General features: G+C 50.2%; 1 protein-coding gene across 1 annotated transcript; it reads left to right on the forward strand.

Annotated features, from left to right (window-relative positions):
• Positions 1-4,062: 4,062 nt before the first annotated feature.
• On the forward strand, positions 4,063-18,950 carry LOC115372352 (zinc finger protein 135). The gene is made up of 5 exons (XM_030070159.1): positions 4,063-4,173; positions 4,380-4,602; positions 5,460-5,685; positions 13,881-14,528; positions 16,228-18,950. The coding sequence occupies exons 1-5, from the start codon at positions 4,063-4,065 to the stop codon at positions 17,144-17,146; spliced, it is 2,127 nt and encodes a 708-aa protein (XP_029926019.1). The 3' UTR covers positions 17,147-18,950.
• The last annotated feature ends 911 nt before the right edge of the window (positions 18,951-19,861 follow it).

Raw genomic sequence — 19,861 nt, forward strand, 5'->3', positions numbered from 1 at the left:
TGCTCTGCAGATCTAACCCTGAACACAGATCTGAGATCAGATCAGAGTCAGTGTCTCACACACACACACACACACACACACAAACAACAGGTTCCACAGGAGTGAACAAAGCAGATGTGGAGATGCTCCTCAGGGGGAGGAGCCAGCTGTGTGACACACATGCAGAGGTCAAAGGTCACAGAGTTTTAAGGCTGCAGGCCCCCCGGGGGCCCCGGGCCGCGTGCTGAGCCCCCTGCAGGCGGCGTCATGTGATGAGATTATTTCCCTCAGCAGGTCCAGCCTGTGTGTTTTAAAGCTGATGGAGCAATAATCTGCTCTCTGGACTCTGATAATCTGTCAGATTATTCCACAGCAGCCTCCGGCTCAGTGGGCGGAGCCAGAGCGACAGGTGCTGCCGTGTGCAGGTGTGAGGAGCTGACTGCACCTGAACCACTCACTGAGAAAGATCAAGTCTCCGCCTGCAGCTTCACCAGTTAAAGCACAACACAGTGAATCAGGATCCATCCCATAATAAGAGGCCAGAGGCCAGCCTGCTGAGAGCGGGGGGCCCAGTCTCATACTGGTTAGAGACTTGGTGTGAGTGTTGTTGTCTCTGTGGCGCCCCCCGGGGGCCGTCTGGTGATCAGGATCAGACTCAGCACAGCTTCTGGTTCCTTCCCACAGTTCAGTCCCGTCAGTGCATCAGGTTACAGCCTGAAGAAAATCAGACTCTGAGCTGCATTAGACCTCAGCAGGAACAAAAGGCAAATCTAAAGGCCGACTCGCCTCTGGAATGAAGCACAAATGATCCTTTTTCACATTTGCATCAGCGAGCTGTCAATCAGGCCCATTCTCTCTCCCAGGAATAATTTGACCCCAAAATATTTAGAGCTGATTAATTGAGCCATTTTAAATGTGCCTTTCCTCTCCTGCAGAGTGTCAGCTCTGTGCAGCAGCAGCTGTGAGCCTGAAGCTGCTGAACATCAGCATCACAGCCTGTCTCTCTCTCAGAGAGTCAGACAGGAAAATCCTCTCCTCATCTGGACTCGCTGTTCAACGGGATCCTCAGTGATTGGTCAGGCCGCGTTTTGGCAAACAGCTGATTGGCCAGGGGGCGGAGCTTTATGTAGGATTCGGTCCTGTCCTGAGAGCTAGCCTGGCCCGGAGCAGGTTAGCTCTCAGGACAGGTCCAGGACTGGTTTCCTGTCCCGATCAGAGGTGAACCAGCTTTGTGATACAGAAAATCCGGAGTGGAGCCTGAAGGCATCTCACTAACACCTTAATCCTGCTTCATGATACAGGCCTCAGGTCTCAGTCTGGGGACGTCAGGGAGAAGGGATTTTCCTCAAAACACTGAAATATTCCTTTAAGCAGTGAGTCAAAACTTACCTTTTCCTTTGTCAGGGCCCACAGTGTCTCACACACACACACACACACACACACACACACACACACACACACAGAGGAAAGTCCAGCCGGTGAGCAGTGAGGCAGTATCACCTCCAAACTTCAGAGAGGGAAATTTTACCCATCATGCACCTGTTGTGAGCTGCTTCGCTCTGCTTCTGACATCATTTCTGAAAAAACAAAAACAAAATGTAATTAACCAATAAAAAGCCATGAAAATAAAATAAACTAATAATAATAGTGATGGTGGACTTCTTGCGTTGTTTTGATGAGAAGCAGCAGAGTCTCTGTCCCGCCTGATAACCCCCCACCCCCCCACCCGGGACACAGCGATAAGGACCGGGCGGGGCGGGGGCCATCACGCAATAACACACTCATGTTGCCTGTTGCACGCACACACACACACACACACACACACACACACACACACACACATGTCAGCGTCTGCCGGTCCAAAGTCAAAATCAGTAAAGTTTATTAAAATGTTGTTGCTGTTAAGCGAGGAGGCGACCAGCCAGACTCCAGGGACTGTACCCCGAACGGGACGTCCCACTCCCCGCAGACAGTGTGTGTGTGTGTGTGTGTGTGTGTGTGTGTCTGAACCTCAGGTCATTTGGCTGGTGAAACAGAGGGAGCAGCAGACAGATGAGCGGCTCAGTCTCTGTGTCGCCGCTGAGGCTGCACGTCTGTCCTTATTGTTATTATTATTATAAGTTTCCAACCAGCGCATGAAGCATCTTGTCTCAGTAACATGTAGCATCATCATCATCATCATCATCATCATCATCATCATCATCATCAGACAGCAGCAGGAGACACAGACAAATAGCAGGAAAAAGTTCAATAAAAAGCCTCTACTGACAAAAATCACTTATTTTGTGAGGATTTTCATATTTCATTTCATATTCCACTTTTGATTATTTCATTTATTATTATTTATTACTATTGATTTTTGTTATAAAAATAAATATTTTATTATTTCTGCATTTGCATTTAATCTTTTTATAATTATTATTAGTTCATTTGCATTTATTGTGTTTTATACTTTATTAAACATGATTTATTTGCATTTATTTCTTTTTATATTTTATTCTTTTCTGCTGTTGTCCTGCCGTGACTCTGCTCAGTCCACAGTCCTCTCTCCACCCCATAATAACCAGCAGCTGAGTCAACACAGCTGTGGCCTTCAGGAGCATCAAGAAAACAGAGCGCCACGTGCAGCAAACAGGCCCAAAGTCCAGCCACCTGTGACCTTTGACCTGCGGCTGCTTCACTGTCACCTGGGCACAGAGTGGAACATTAACGGGGTTTTTTCTTCACTTGATTTGATGTTTTGAAACGCTGAGGTTCAGTTTCAGGTGCGTTAGGTTTGTGGAGCTTCAGAGGAAATCCAGAATGAGCAGGGTGGAGTCAAAACCAGAATCGAACCTTCATGTTGTCTCTGACAGCAGGGCTTTTATTTTGAAGGGGACAGCACACCTGAGCTGCCTCTCCATTAAAGCTCACAGAGAAACAGAGGAGCTCTCTGTTTTCTCAGGGGCACAGCCTCGCCTCCTCTCCTCGCCTCCTCGCCTCCTCTCCTAGCCTCCTCTCCTCCTCTCCTTGCCTCCTCTCCTAGCCTCCTCTCCTTGCCTCCTCTCCTCTCCTCTGGAGATCAACAGGATGAGGATGACCTGGTGGGCAGCAGACAGTCTTCAGCCCAAACTCTCCTCCAGGGTCAAAGGTCACTTGACTTCAGAAGGTCATGTGACTCAGACAGGAAGAATCAGAATCAGAATCAGAATCAGGAGCCTTTACTGTCATTGTAAACAAAAGCATCCAACGAAATTCAAGGTGCTACTCCTGCTGGTGTTTTTTAGAATGTTTACATTTAAATACAATAAGATAAAAATAAGTATATTTCAACAGAGAAAATAGTGCAAAATAAAGTAAAATATGAACGAAAAGTAAAATGAAAAAAAAAAAAGTAAAATAAGAATAGTGCAGTATACAATAGTGCATTGTGCATCAATAACAGGAGAGGATGTAAACAAGTTATTGTCACTTGTGAATCCAGTTTGACAGGAAGTCAGCTGACTGCACGTGTTCGGTTGGTTTCTCATGTTGAGGCGTTTCTAAGAGCAGTTCCTCTGACGGTTGGGATTTGGGTTGTTAGTGATCTTTGGGTTGTTAGTGATCTTTGGGTTGTTAGTGATCTTTGGGTTGTTAGTGATCTTTGGGTTGTTAGTGATCTTTGGGTTGTTAGTGATCTTTGGGTTGTTAGTGATCTTTGGGTTGTTTGTGATCTTTGGGTTGTTAGTGATCTTTGGGTTGTTTGTGATCTTTGGGTTGTTAGTGATCTTTGGGTTGTTAGTGGGGGGGGGGGGGGGTCGCTCTGGGACAGAAGCTTGCCCTCAGCTCTGTGGGAGCTGCAGCGCCGGCCCCAGGCCAGCAGCTCAAACAGGGGCTTACTGGGGTGAGAGGAGGAGGGCCGACGCAGTTTTACTGGCAGGCAGGCAGCGCCCCCTGCTGGCTCACAGGGCGAGCCTGGTGGTGGTGGTGTGTGGGGGGGGGGGTCCAGAGCGCCCCCTGCAGGCGGCAGCTTTATGTCTCAGCTCAGATCTTTCAAACAAACTGTCAGGTGATCAGGTTGGATTTGTGTGTCCACTCACCAACAACTCACCTGCAGCTGTTGCCATGGTAACGGTGTCACAGCTCTCCAAAGCAGAAGCGGGACAGACGGAGCTCCAGCTTCACCGGTTCATCTCTGCCAGCCGCCGCCGCTCTGAGGCTCCTCCCTCTCTCCGGGTGTGATGTCATCACTGCGTGTTTGAAAACTGATTGGAGCGTCCGGACGGAGCCTCCAAACCGCCGCTGCACCTCAACCCTCCACGAGGTTTGATCCGAGCGCGTTTCTATCAGGAAGCTGCACTCTGCCGCTCGCTGCTGTGTCAGCACTTTTCACACACAAAGAAGTGACTGGCAGTGGAAACAGCTGGGACCCTGAGCCCCAGGGGCCCCGAGCCCCAGGGGCCCCGGGCCTCAGGGGCCCGGAGCCCCAGGAGCCCCCAGGTCCACACTGCTGCAGAAAGCTGAGCCGAGCCGACTGCAGCCTGTCAGTGCAGCTGGAGGCCCCGCCTGCTCCAGCCCCGCCTCAGGCTCAGCTGATCACACCTGGGATGGTTGGCTCTACACAGTTCTCACTGATGGTCACGTTTCTTCCATACCTCTGGTCAGGTGTGTCTGGAGGGCCTCACTTCAGCAGCTCTGGTTCATTTTGCAGAATACACCTTTAATCACAGACTGACAGTCAACACCACATTCTGTTGTTTATTGTAGTTTATTTTCATTCTCAAGTATATTTACAGAGTCATTTCTAATGAAATGTATGTGACGTGTATAACTTCATGGACTCGGACAGGTGCGGGGCACAGGCCCGCGCCAGACTGCGTTTACAAAATGTGAGTTTCTGTGTCCCGGCAGGAACAAACACGCACAGAAACACGGCCAGAGGCGGGCTGACGTGACGGGGACGCAGCTCTTTAACTCGGCACAGACAAACTCCCCAACACGCATTTTATTACGACAAGAAAACAGATTTTCTCAACCGGATCACCTTTTCCTCCGCCACCGAGACACACGGACAAACACCACAACCCACCACAACCCACCACAACCCACCACAACCCACCACAATCCACCACCTCATGCAGGCTGTGGTTCTGTCAGCAGACACGTGACCCGCACCGGAGCCGCGGCACCTTTCCACCAGGTGTGTGCGGCTTCGGTAAAAACGCATAAAACGTCGCTTTTTTCCGAGCAGCTCGTTGTTCCGGGTCTGTCCTGCAGAGGCGGAGCGTCACCAGCTCAACCTCAGAAACACAGAACATCATTACATTTAACTACAAAAACAACCACGGAGACAGAACTTTCACATCTGCTCTTCTTCTTCTTCTTCTTCTTCTTCTTCTTCTTCTCTTATTATTATTATGGGTAATATTTAACCATTCTCCTCTGACAGTTTTCACATGCTCATGAATAAACGTTTAAAAAACACGGCAAAGAGGCTTTACGACACCTCGCGACGTTAACAGACACATTTTGCGGGCTCGCTCCTCCGCCGTCCAATAGGATCACAGGAGCGGAGAGCGCTGCGCAGGAGCTGAACCAATCACAGCTCGGGAAGCATGCGGACGGCGTGCCGGAGAGCGGCGGGGCAGCGGGAGCCGAGCGGCGGTGTGGAGACCAGCGGAGAGCCGGAGGAGGCAGGAGCCCGGAGCTCAGCGGCAGCGACACACACGGAGCTCAGCGCCCACAACAGTAAGTGTCCCGGCGGGGAGCCGCGGGGCTGCGGGGCTGCGGGGCGGGCGGGGCGCAGGATGGAGCCCGGTGCGCGGCGGCGGGACGGCCCGTCCGGCCCGGCGGCGGCCGCGGAGCCGCGGAGCCGCGGAGCGTCCGGCCGCCGTCCGGATGCAGCTCGACGCTCCGCGGCGCAAACACAGAAAAACATGAAACAACAACAACAACAACAACAATGATGATGATGATGATGATGATGATGATGATGATGAGAACGCGGTGGGACGCGAGAGATGCTGCAGGCCGCCGGGACTCCCCGCGGCCTGACCCCCCTCCCCCCTCCCCCCTCCCCTCCCGTCCCGCATCCTCCTCCTCTCCTCCTCTCCTCCTCTCCTCCTCCTCCTCCTCTCCTCCTCTCCTCCTCTGTGTGACAGAAGTGAGTTTGGCCTCAGCACAGAGCTGTGACATCACAGGCCCTCAGATTAATATTCCTCAGATCCAGCCAGGTGACAGATTACAGATTAAGATTACAGATTAAAGGGGAACCCAACATGAAGTGTTGGAGGGACAGCAGAGCAGCTGCAGGGCTGCTGGGGAACACAGGCCCCCTTCTGACTGACTGACTGACTGATCTCTGTGACAACGTGGAACCCTGTATCTCTGTGACAACGTGGAACCCTGTATCTCTGTGTGAATGTGGAACCCTGTATCTCTGTGACAACGTGGAACCCTGTATCTCTGTGTGAATGTGGAACCCTGTATCTCTGTGACAACGTGGAACCCTATATCTCTGTGAGAACGTGGAACCCTGTATCTCTGTGACAACGTGGAACCCTGTATCTCTGTCTCTGTGTGAATGTGGAACCCTGTATCTCTGTGTGAATGTGGAACCCTGTATCTCTGTGAGAACGTGGAACCCTGTATCTCTGTCTCTGTGTGAATGTGGAACCCTGTATCTCTGTGTGAACGTGGAACCCTGTATCTCTGTCTCTGTGTGAATGTGGAACCCTGTATCTCTGTGAGAACGTGGAACCCTGTATCTCTGTGTGAACGTGGAACCCTGTATCTCTGTGTGAACGTGGAACCCTGTATCTCTGTGTGAATGTGGAACCCTGTATCTCTGTGACAACGTGGAACCCTGTATCTCTGTCTCTGTGTGAATGTGGAACCCTGTATCTCTGTGACAACGTGGAACCCTGTATCTCTGTGAGAACGTGGAACCCTGTATCTCTGTGACAACGTGGAACCCTGTATCTCTGTCTCTGTGTGAATGTGGAACCCTGTATCTCTGTGTGAATGTGGAACCCTGTATCTCTGTGTGAATGTGGAACCCTGTATCTCTGTGAGAACGTGGAACCCTGTATCTCTGTCTCTGTGTGAATGTGGAACCCTGTATCTCTGTGTGAACGTGGAACCCTGTATCTCTGTCTCTGTGTGAATGTGGAACCCTGTATCTCTGTCTCTGTGTGAATGTGGAACCCTGTATCTCTGTGTGAACGTGGAACCCTGTATCTCTGTGAGAACGTGGAACCCTGTATCTCTGTGTGAATGTGGAACCCTGTGTCTCTGTCTCTGTGTGAACGTGGAACCCTGTATCTCTGTGAGAACGTGGAACCCTGTGGTTCTGTGGCAGCTGCTGAGAACCTGAGGAGGTCAGAGAGCCTCCGGATGTGGTTCTGCTGCTGGTTCATGGTTCTTGTTTGGTGAGGCCCTTCAGATTTTAACGTGGAGGTCAGACTCTTGTGACCACGACACGGCAGAACCCTCAGAACCACAGAGGTGAAGAAGAATCAGAACCACAGAGAACCAGCTGAGTGCGTTCATATACAAGCAGTTTGACTCCGGTGAACTTTGCTCTCTTTTAATTTACATAAATTAAATAACAAAAGAGTAAACAAACAAACCACTATAACAACTGTATACGGGATGATGTGCAGTGATGTGCAGTGATGTGCAGTGATGTGCAGTGATGTGATGTGATGTGCAGTACAGTGAGGTGCAGTGATGTGATGTGATGTGCAGTGATGTGCAGTGATGTGCAGTGTAGTGATGTGCAGTGCAGTGCAGTGCAGTGCAGTGCAGTGATGTGATGTGATGTGCAGTGATGTGCAGTGCAGTGATATGATGTGATGTGCAGTGATGTGCAGTGCAGTGATGTGATGTGATGTGCAGTGATGTGATGTGCAGTGATGTGCAGTGCAGTGATGTGATGTGATGTGCAGTGATGTGATGTGCAGTGATGTGCAGTGCAGTGATGTGCAGTGATGTGCAGTGCAGTGATGTGCAGTGATGTGATGTGCAGTGATGTGCAGTGATGTGATGTGCAGTGATGTGGGACGTCCTGCGGCTGAGTGAGCAAACGAGTTACAAGAAAACGAGCAGGAAACGACCAAAATATGAGTCAAAATATCCTCAAATATCCAAAAGTTAAAGAAGTTTCCCTGCACGTCAGGAAAATGAGAAAAAGTGCCACAAAGTTTTTTTCTCAAAAACTAAAAGTCTTGTGAACTCTGCGCTCGGCTGGGAGGCGTGGCCCAGACCGACCCGTCAGTCAGCAGGTCACCGGTGGCTGCGCCCCTCCACAGGGTCCCGCACACACACACAAACACACACAAACACACACACACACACACACACACACACACACACACACACACACACACACACACAGGCACAGGCACACACAGGCACAGGCACAGTGAGAGCTGAGGGCTCTGTGAGAAAAAGTGCTGAGTCATCCTTCAGCCTGACGACCAGCAGAACATCAGCTTCATCCTGATGGGGGCGTGGCCTCTTCCACGTCGTGGAAAACAGGCCATTTACTTTTCTGCAGCGTTTCCTGTCCAACCAAACTGAGGCCCGTCGCTGCGTCTGTGATCTGATTGGTTTAAACCGCTCATGCCTCTCCGTCTGCTTCCTGTGGAGAATCTTCATGTCGAGCCGGGCTCCGCCCCCTTTTGCTGCTTCCCACCGCCGCCGCGTCTCGAGGAGACGGTCTGAGCTGTGACGAGAAACATGAAGCTGAACGAAGAGGAGGCAGAAACTCTGCGCTTTCATTTTGTAGTTCATCTGCAGCGGACCACAATGCACTGCAGCGGACCACAATGCACTGCAGCGGACCACAATGCACTGCAGTGTACAGTGAACATCACGCTGGTCCGGTGGCCCACAATGCACTGCGACTGTGTCTGAAAGGAGGAGTTTTCTCCTCCATGTGAGTCCGATCCTGCGTTGGAGCCGCCGGCGCCCCCCTGTGGAGGGAGCGAGCGCTGCAGCCAGACCCGACAGCACAAACTCACTGGAGGAGCCTGGAGGAGCCCAGGAGGAGGAGCCCAGGAGGAGGAGCCCAGGAGGAGGAGCTCAGGAGGAGGACCCCAGAGGAGGAGGAGCCCAGGAGGAGCCCAGGAGGAGCCCGGAGGAGGAGCCCGGAGGAGGAGCTCAGGAGGAGGAGCCCAGAGGAGGAGGAGCCCAGGAGGAGCCCGGAGGAGGAGGAGCCCAGGAGGAGCCCGGAGGAGGAGCTCGGAGGAGGAGCCCGGGAGGAGGAGCTCGGAGGAGGAGCTCGGAGGAGGAGCCCGGGAGGAGGAGCCCGGAGGAGGAGCTCGGAGGAGGAGCCCGGAGGAGGAGCAGCTCTGCGGCCGCGCTCCGCCCTCCACGCCGGAGGAACTACTTTCTCTCCGGCGGCTGCGGAGTGATACAGTGGCAGCTGCTGCGCGCCTCGGTGACCCGCAGTCAGGGCCGTGATCATGTGCTGCATCAAAACGTCCAGTTTGAGGTTCAGCAGCACCAAGAAACAAGAGCTCATTCAACTTTATTAGCAAAAAAAACACAAACTTACCAGGAAATTAGAAATGAATATATCTGTATCTGTCTGTCTGTCTGTCTGTCTGTCTGTCTGTGTGTCTGTCTGTCTGTGTGTCTGTCTGTCTGTTTGTGTATGTAGAGAGAAAAAAAATAAATAAAAGAAATTGTAGGTAAAAATCACAATAGTATAGAATTATTAAAATTATCAGTCATTAATCAATAATCAGAGCTCCGCCCACTCGCCTCTGTCCCGCTGTCTGTCAGACGGAGAGGCGGAGCCTAACGGGTTTCCATGTCAGTCAAAGTTACCACACTGATTATTGATCAGTTCTGATTATGATAATGGAGCGTGCTGATTGGTGGATCCCTGCCTGCAGGAGCCTCATAAATGTTGTAGAAAATGAAATATTTCTTTTCTTTTATTTCCATACATGGTAAAGTACAAGTGGCCCTGCAGGGCGCCCTCTGCTGGCGGCATGGAGAACCCGTGGAGCGAGGACCCGCTGAGCTCCACCCGCAGACCTGAGCCGGCTCTGGATTGATTATATTTGATTATACTGATTTGATCCAAATTGTGAAATGAAGTTGGGCATTAATTGAAATTATGGCAGAATAAATGTATTATTAAAGATGTGTGTGTGTTGAGTTGTGGTTGAGGGTGAGGCCGGCTCACAGCCTGACGCCACAAAACAAGTAGTGACAGTTTCCATCAGGATCAATAAAGTGTGATGTGATGTGAGATCTGCAGCTCATTAATAATCAGAAGGAATGAAAAAAAACGTGTCAGAGCCAAAGCTTTGTACCACATCTTTGAACACTTTTATTAATTGATTGTTTTTGTTTGTTTGTCTGTTTGTTTGTTTGTTTGTTTTCTTTTCTTTTCATTCATCATTTTTAGTTTAGAGGATTTTTATCTCGGAGTGACAGACTTCCCGCTTTTATTTTGAAGGACAATCCGCAGTTCATCCGGTCCTTGCAACCATTTAATCCTTTCCCACAATGCACTGTACACGTCCCCTACTTCCTGTTTATTGTCGCCGTTTACACCGGTAATATTTTAACATTTACGTCAGTCCGCCGGCGCCAAAAGGTTCGTGAGTAGCAGATTGACTAACCATTTCTCATTAAAATACATTTGCTGTAATTAATTTAGCGTTTTCTGCTCTTATTATTTAGTTAATTGACATTTTTGTGGGGCAGAGACGAGCCCGCCGCTCGGTGCTTCCTCATCACTGACATTGAGCCAAACCCCGACGCTCCGCCGACAAATCTGCATTTTTCTGTCTGTAAACACAGCGAGAAGCGCAGGAACCCTTCAGAGCAGCCTGGGGCCGTCCTGCTGCTCTCTGCCGCGGCTCTGCTGCTTTCGGCGTGGAAATGATCCATTTCTCTAATATTCCCAGCCTCAGTATCGGCCGACAAAGCTCGCTGCCGCCCTCACGGTGCAACGTGAAGGGACGCGGCGAATAATAAATAGGACGTTTTTCACTTGGTATTTAATATAAATGCAGGGCAGGTTGGTGTTTTTGGTGTATGCCGAAATGAAGGTCGTCGTCTTACGAGTCGAACGACATATATAATTAATTTATAGGAGTGACGGTTTTACCTCTAATCACGGAAACGTTAAAGCGACAGATTTTCTGAATGGAGATCAGCGTGACTCCCTCCTCCATAAGCGAAAGAATGTAAATGTCGAGCACACATCCAGCCCGAGGGACTGAGGCTGGATTCATGTTTGCAGCCCCGCCGGCCTGGCAGGAGTCACATCAAACTGCTGCAGTGAAACAAAAGGGGGGAAAGAGCAGAAATGAACATCAGTACCCAGGATTTAAATTTGTATTTGTGCTGGTTGGCCTGCAGGGACAGGAGCTCAGAGCTGACCCTCCTTTTTATGTACCATTACATAATTTAGTGTATGCATCATATGGGTGTGCCAGGGTTGTGTGTGTGTGTGTGTGTGTGTGTGTGTGTGTGTGTGTGTGTGTGTGTGTGTGTGTGTGTGTGTGTTGGCCTCAGCAGGATGTGGTGTGTCCAGCAGGCTTGAGGTTACCTGTTAGTTACACCGTGTCCTGTGCTGCTCAGTGCACATCTTCATATTAACCATTTTCTTATGTTCAGTCATCCTGAAAGCAAAACACACTGCTAACGTTCTGTAAGGCGGTCATGGTGGTGCTGTGTGTTGTTTAGATGAAACTGCAGTTGAAACAATTAGTCAGTAATCAATTAATTGATCTACAGGAAATTAAGACCACATCTGGTCTGGAGCTGCACAATATGGACAAAATTTCCTCTCTGGATATTTCTGCCAAATATCTGGGTAGTGATGCACTATGACTGGGGATTCAAACGTATTTGACATTTTAAAGTGCAGCAACAGAGAAAATGAAGCATTCTTCAAAAGCAGCAAAATAAATCAACTGGATGTAGAAAATATTTTACTGATCAGAACCGACCGTGTCTCAGGCTAACCCTAACTCCAAATTTGGTATCGTCCATATCGACGCCTTTTGAGATTTTAATATCACACATGTTCATATCTGAATAATAATATGATGAGCAGATATCGTTCAGCCATACTCTGCTCTTACACCGCGATGTTGGAATATCAATTTATCACATGGCCCATAGACAGGGACAGGATTTTGTTCTGTTTCATGTGACTCAGTGGGTTCCACGGTGGTTTCCACAGTGGGCAGTGGGTTCCACGGTGGGCGGTGGGTTCCACAGTGGGCGGTGGGTTCCACAGTGGGCGGTGGGTTCCACGATGGGTTCCACGGTGGGCAGTGGGTTCCACGGTGGGCAGTGGTTTCCACAGTGGGCAGTGGGTTCCACGGTGGGCGGTGGGTTCCACGATGGGTTCCACGGTGGGCAGTGGGTTCCACGGTGGGCAGTGGGTTCCACGGTGGGTTCCACGGTGGGCAGTGGGTTCCACGGTGGGCGGTGGGTTCCACGATGGGTTCCACGGTGGGCAGTGGGTTCCACGGTGGGCAGTGGGTTCCACGGTGGGCGGTGGGTTCCACGATGGGTTCCACGGTGGGCAGTGGGTTCCACGGTGGGCAGTGGGTTCCACGGTGGGCGGTGGGTTCCACGATGGGTTCCACGGTGGGCAGTGGGTTCCACGGTGGGCAGTGGGTTCCACGGTGGGCGGTGGGTTCCACGATGGGTTCCACGGTGGGCAGTGGGTTCCACGGTGGGCGGTGGGTTCCATGGTGGGTTCCAGAGGTCCTCAGCAAAATGAGTTTAGTTTGATTGTAAGTGAAGTGGCTGGGCAGCGTCTTGGTGCTGACGTCCTGATGTCAGACTGGATCTGCTCTGTGGTTGTGAATATGTTACCATGGTGACGTGACTAAAGGCTGCATCACAGCGAAGGGATGCAGTTTTCTGCTAAATCATCATGTCCACATTATAATGATGATTATCAGTGGTTATAATGGTGATTATTAATGAGTATAATGGTTATAATGGTGATTATTAATGAGTATAATGGTTATAATGGTCATTAATGAGTATAATGGTTATAATGGTGATTATTAATGGTTATAATGGTTATAATGGTGATTATTAATGGTTATAATGGTTATAATGGTAAATATTAATGAATATAATGGTTATAATGGTGATTATTAATGGTTATAATGGTGATTATTAATGGTTATAATGGTGATTATTAATGGTTATAATGGTAAATATTAATGGTTATAATGGTTATAATGGTGACTATTAATGGTTATAATGGTAAATATTAATGAATATAATGGTTATAATGGTGATTATTAATGTGTATAATGGTTACAATGGTGAATATTAATGTTATAATGGTTATAATGGTGAATATTAATGGTTATAATGGTGATTATTAATGGTTATAATGGTTATAATGGTAAATATTAATGGTTATAATGGTGATTATTAATGGTTATAATGGTTATAATGGTGATTATTAATGGTTATAATGGTTATAATGGTGAATATTAATGGTTATAATGGTTATAATGGTCATTATTAATGTTATAATGGTTATAATGGTGAATATTAATGGTTATAATGGTTATAATGGTAAATATTAATGAATATAATGGTTATAATGGTGATTATTAATGGTTATAATGGTTATAATGGTCATTATTAATGTTATAATGGTTATAATGGTGAATATTAATGGTTATAATGGTTGTCAGCAGTGCTGGCAGTGACGTGTTGTTGTGTTTCGCTGCTCTCTGCTGTATCTGATGGAAACTGTAACGTCTCAAATCAAAGATCACAGTCACTGGAGTTTAAACCTCCTGCTGTCATGTGACCTGAGGCTCTCTGTCTGAGTGGGTGGAGTCACAGTTGATTGGTTTTTGCTGTGAGGCATCAGAGTGATGTCATACAGGAAGTCCGCGTGATGTAACGTGACCTCTGTCTCTCCTCAGGTGGTTCAGCCTCTGCAGCGGCGTCTTCCTCAGGACGTTTCCCTCGGCGGCCTCGGGTTGGGACAGGATGGAAGACTCGGAGACGGAGCTGGCGTCGTCGGAGCCGGACGCCCTGGGCGCCGACTTCATCACGGTGGAGCTGGACACGCAGCCCATCGAGTACGTGGTGAAGTGGGCCGAGGTCGGCTCCAAGTTCACCATCTCCTGCGTGAAGAAGGACTCGGACGACGCCTCGGACCTGACGGCGGAGCAGCTGAAGATCGAGACGGACGAGGCGTTCTTCGCCCCGTACGAGGAGGTGTACCCCTGCGAGGTGACGGAGCAGAGCGTAGAAATAAAGACGGACTCTGACGAGGAAGAGGACGACGACAACGAGGAGGACGAGGCGCCGGAGGAGGCGGGCGGCAGCCGGCTGGACGCCGACGGGGAGGCGGAGTCGGAGGCGGAGTTTGACCCGGACGAGCGGCAGTACCGCTGCAGCTACTGCGGGAAATGCTACAGCCACGCCTCCAGCCTGTACCGCCACCAGCAGAGCCACGCCTCCAAGAGCGCCGCCGCACCGCCACCCGCCAAACGCAGCCTGGAGCCCGCTGGGAAGGAGGCACGCTACACCTGCCCACACTGTGGCATGGCCTTCAAAGGCAGCAGGTACACACACACACACACACACACACACTACAACCACACACACATACACAGGCACACACACACACACACACTACAACCACACACACACACACACACACACACACACACACACACAACCACACACACACCACAACCACACACACATACACAGGCACACACACACACACTACAACCACACACACACACACACACCATGACCACACACACATACACAGGCACACACACACACACTACAACCACACACACACACACACACCATGACCACACACACACACACACACACACACACACACACAGGTTGAGGTGAACCTGCTGACTTGTTGGAGGTTTCTTCTCCTCGTCATTCAGCTCAGATTCATGTCCTCATGTCTTCATGTCTTCATGTCCTCATGTCTTCATGTCTTCATGTCCTCATGTCTTCATGTCTTCATGTCCTCATGTCTTCATGTCCTCATGTCCTCATGTCCTCATGTCTTCATAAGATAAGGTCTTCCTGTGTTAGTCCACGGTGGGGACATTTCCAGCCGCTCAGTGCAGAGCAACAATATGAAGCATAATTTACATTATAAACAGATAATAAATAGCAAAAAGCAAAATAACACTATAAACAAGGAATATAGAAAAAAATAGAAATATGAACAATTTAAACAACAGAAGAAGAAGAAAACCTAAACCTGAGGGTGAACCCGCTTCATGTGTTCATGTCTCCAGCAGCCTTGGTGCACACCTGCAGGGTTAGGTGTTAGGGGTTAGGGTGACAGGGTTAGGGGTTAGGGTGACAGGGTTAGGGGTTAGGGGTTAGGGGTTAGGGTGACAGGGTTAGGGGTTAGGGTTAGGGGTTAGGGTGACAGGGTTAGGGGTTAGGGTTAGGGGTTAGGGTGACAGGGTTAGGGGTTAGGGTGACAGCAGTAACAATAAGAAGCCATGAAGAAAGTCTTTAAAACTCTTGTCTTTCTTTCTTTAACCTTTATTTGTTAGAGAGGGACAGTGTACATTAATAAACATTTTAAAAGACAGTAAAATGTAAATGCACCCAATTATAGCCAAAAGGCTAATTTCCATTGGTAGTCCCCCTGCCAGAAGGATTATGGCTATACCTAAAAGCAACAGATTACAGTAGCAATATTCACAATCGTATTATCAATAACAAGAACAACAACAACAACAACAGCAACGCTGCAAGTAAATTCAGATTAGGCCATGTGCTACAGAGGGCTCAGGTTCAGAGGTTAGTGTTGACAAGCTTGGTTTTCGGTCAGCCATTTTTTAAATTTGACTTTAAAAGAGCTGTATGTGAGGGACTCCCTTCTGCTTTGCGGTATCGTGTTCCAGTCTTTGCCTGCCCTACAAGAGAAAACCGATTGTCCAAATGAGGTTTTCCTGAGTGCTATTTCACAGTCCACTCTGGCCGCCCCTCTGGTGCTGCTTGTTGCAGGTGATCTAAACTGAATAAGGCTGCAAAGTGGAGGCGGAGCTAGGTTGCGCCGGATTTTATACATGAGGCAACAATTTTTGAAAAAGACAAGATTGTTCAAGCTAAGTAGCCCGTATTTATTGAGGATTGTGCAGTGATGGAAGGATCATGGTTTTTTATCCAAGATTTTGAGTGCTTGCTTGTATAGTGAATAATGTGGTGTTTGTTCCTGTTGGCGGCGGCGGCGTGTCACTTCCTGTTTGTAACGTTTCCTGTTTCCCTCAGGATGCTGGGAAGTCACCTGCGGCTGCACGGCAAGCGGAGGATCCACCCCTGCAACATCTGCGGCAAAGAGTTCAACCACAGCTCCAGCCTGTCCCGCCACCGCCTCATCCACAAGAAGGGCAAGGGCCTCCCCAAGGAGCTCGCCCTCGGCACCAACATGGCCGCCCTGCGCCGCTCGCTCAAGTCCCCCGGCAAGAACAAGAAGAACAAGAGGCAGCGGCAGCAGGGCGGAGCCAAGCAGCCGGCCCCGCCCCCGGCCGTCATCCAGGGCCAGGGCGGCGAGAAGTTCTACGCCTGCCCGCAGTGCGACATGACCTTCAGGACGTCCACGCAGCTGTCCAAACACCAGGTGACGCACGTCAAGGAGCTGCTGGACAACTACACGCCCGGCAAGGAGAACCTGGGCGAGACCTCGTCCGACCTCAAGATCCGCCTCAAGCTCTGCTCCCGCGACAAGCCCAACTTCTACACGCTCTGCAAGAAGAACCGCCGCCGCCGGGGGGGGAGGGGCTCCGCCAAGCGAGGCCCCGCCGAGGAGGAGGAGGCGGCGGGAGGGGGAGGCGGAGGCGGAGCTCACGGCTGCGGGCAGTGCGGGAAGAGGTTCAGCCACGCCTCCAGCCTGGCGCGGCACCAGCAGACCCACAAGGCGGACGGGGGGCGGGGCAAGCTGAGCTGCTACGCGTGCGGCAAGGCCTTCCAGCGGCGAGCCGACCTGCAGCAGCACCAGAAGAGTCACGCCGCGGCGCCGCCCAAGACCTACACCTGCTCGGCCTGCAACAAGACCTTCATGCACTCGTCCAGCTTCTCCCGCCACAAGAAGGCCCACCTGGACGACCAGCGCCACCGCGAGCGCAACGCCAAGCGCAGGAAGCGGAGCGCCGTGGACGAGACGGCGCCGCTCGAGTCAGACTCTGAGTGACGCACGCCGCTCCAGACCTCGCCCCGTCCCGGACCCAGTCCTGGACCCGGACCCGGACCGGTCCTGGACTCGTTTGGGCGGTTCTGGGCGGTTTGTGGAACTGGTTATTTCTCTGGTGTAGATAGCAGCAGGACGTCCATATATGGTCATTTAGTGGAAGGATTCCCATATATGGTCATGCCTCTGGTCGCACACGACCCGTTAGCTAATTGCTCGTAAGGACGGGGACTAGATTTGAGTGTAACCCCCCTCCCCCTCCCCTCCCTTTTCATTGGTTGTTAGATTGCACTGTTACCATGGAGACACTTTGGGTTTGTTAGTTTGGTGACATTCCCTCTGCAGGAATCAGGAAACCTGCTCACTGCCGCTGGGCTGCTGGTTTCACTGGTTTCCTGTTGGATCCCAGTTGCCCCGGCGCGTTCGTCTGTCAGACCGCCGCCGCCTCGCCGCGTTACCGTGGTAACTTTCACCGATTTCTCTCCCAAAAATGACCAACGGTTTGGTTTCTCCTCCTCGGGATGAAAAGCCTCAGCGGCGGCGGTCAGACTGAAGTCTCTGATAAATCTGTAATCAGTCAGGCGGCGTGACATCATCATCATCATCATCATCATCATCATCATCAGACAGGAGCAAACATCAGAAAACCGTCGGCGGTGAAAAGTTTCCGCGGCAACCTTTTACTTTGTAGTTTGAGTAGCTTCCATGTTTTGTTTTTTTGGTTCGTTTTTTTTCTTCCCTTCCTTCCTGTTTTCTTGAGACCGCCGTGTTTGGCTCGTTCCTCTTGGCGCAGCGTTCTGATTGGTTGGCTGCGTCCGAGCTTTGATATCCCACCTTGTTGATTTTAAACGTTCCGCCGGGCGGCTTCACGTCACGTTTGTCCGGGCGCGGCGCCGCAGCGCAAAGCAGCTCCAACCCTCCTCCACCTTAATGTATGCATGACCAATATTTACTCAGCCCACCAGCTGTGTGTGTGTACGCTGTGTGTGTGTGTGTGTGTGTGTGTGTGTGTGTGTGTGTGTGTGTGTGTGTGTACACGCTGTGTGTGTGTGTGTGTGTGTGTGCGTGCGTGTGTGTGTGTGTGTGCACGGCGTGGTGCTGTGCGTGGAGCTCGGTGAGGGGAAGCTGCACGACTTATTTATGAATTTGGAGCAAAGTTGTAATATATAATAAATGGAACTGAATGTGATTCACAAGTAGAAAATAAGAGGCAGAGAGAGCGCCTCCTAGCTGCTCTCGCTGTACCAACACCATCGTCACCACTGTCATCTTCATCACCCCCCTCCCCCCCGCCCCCCCCCCCCCACCCCGGACGCCGCTCCCCGTGTCGCCGCCAGCTGAGATCAGCTGAGCTCGGCGGTTCTCCGGGGCGTCGGACACTCTGTGAATACATTTCCTGTCTGAATTGGACTGAACTTTAATTTAATTGTTATTTATGTGTGAAAGCGGCTGCACTCGACTTCCACTCGTTTCTAACCAGAAGAAAATAAAAGATGAAAACAGTAAAAGCACGACGAGGCGCTGGTGCGTTCCCCGTTCCTCCTCCAGGCTCTTTGGTTCTGCTTCGGTTTCGAGTTCCACCCGGTTTGAGTTCTGCGCCCTGCATCCAGACTCCCTTGTGTTGGCTCTTTTCTCCTTCCTGTTCTGTTGTTGGTTCCGTGGTTCCGCGAGCCTCCACCCCGCAGACTAGAGGTGTGTGTGTCATGTATCGTGTTTGCCAATAGAATAAATCCAGTTGACATGTTCTGTCTCGTGTTTTGTAATAAACCTTTCAAAGAAACGGCTCCTGCATGTTGTGTCTCTCACACACACACACACACACACACCACACACCACACACACCACACACGCACACACACGCACACACACGCCGCCAAACACTCGGCTTATCAGATCACTGAACACTCGGGACCCACTAGTATTGATTTGTCAGACTGATATTGATCATTAGTGATCAGGATCAGAAATGTTTAAATTATTTGTAAAACATTCAAGAAAATTGCAACAAATTTAAAAAAAAAAAAAAAAAAGAAAACTGGGGAAATTTTTTTTAAAATATATTTTATTATATTAAATCAAAACTTGGCAACACTTAGTGTAAAAGTTTTAAAGTAAATTGTCTTGGTAAATTCTAATTTTCAGTAAATTTGAAAAATGGATGTTGCTGGTGTTGACATTTAAATGCAGTGAAACTTTATTTAAATTGAAACTAAACTAAAGACAAATCCACTGGAACTGGAACCACATGATCAGAGACGAGGCTCCGCCCACTCGCCTCTGTCCCGCTGTCTGTCAGACAGAGAGGCGGGGCCTGATGGGTTTCCATGTCGACTGTCATGTCAATCAAAGTTACCACACTAATTATTGATCAGTTCTGATTATTGGCCCTGATAGCAGCTGATTGGCGGATCCCTGCTGATGCTGGCGGTGTTTGCTGTTGGCATGACGACCAGGCAGGTAGAACACCTGTCTCACAGCTCACAGAGGGCACGACGGTTCTGCTCGGTCCTGACGTTCCTCTGTGGCCTCCTGTTCCCCCGTCTGCTTCCTGGGTCTCTGCTGCGGTTCTTGACAGAACGTCTGATCGGACGCTGTCAGATCAAAAGGCTGAACTGAATCAGCTGTTTGTCTGGGCTCTGCAGCACATGGTTCTGCAGGTTCTCTACAGAACCAGACACAGATCTGCAGAACAGGCCGCTGTCCTGCTGTGAGGCAGTG

Source organism: Myripristis murdjan, chromosome 15 (assembly GCF_902150065.1).
Source record: "Myripristis murdjan chromosome 15, fMyrMur1.1, whole genome shotgun sequence".
Taxonomy (NCBI): Eukaryota; Metazoa; Chordata; class Actinopteri; order Holocentriformes; family Holocentridae; genus Myripristis; species Myripristis murdjan.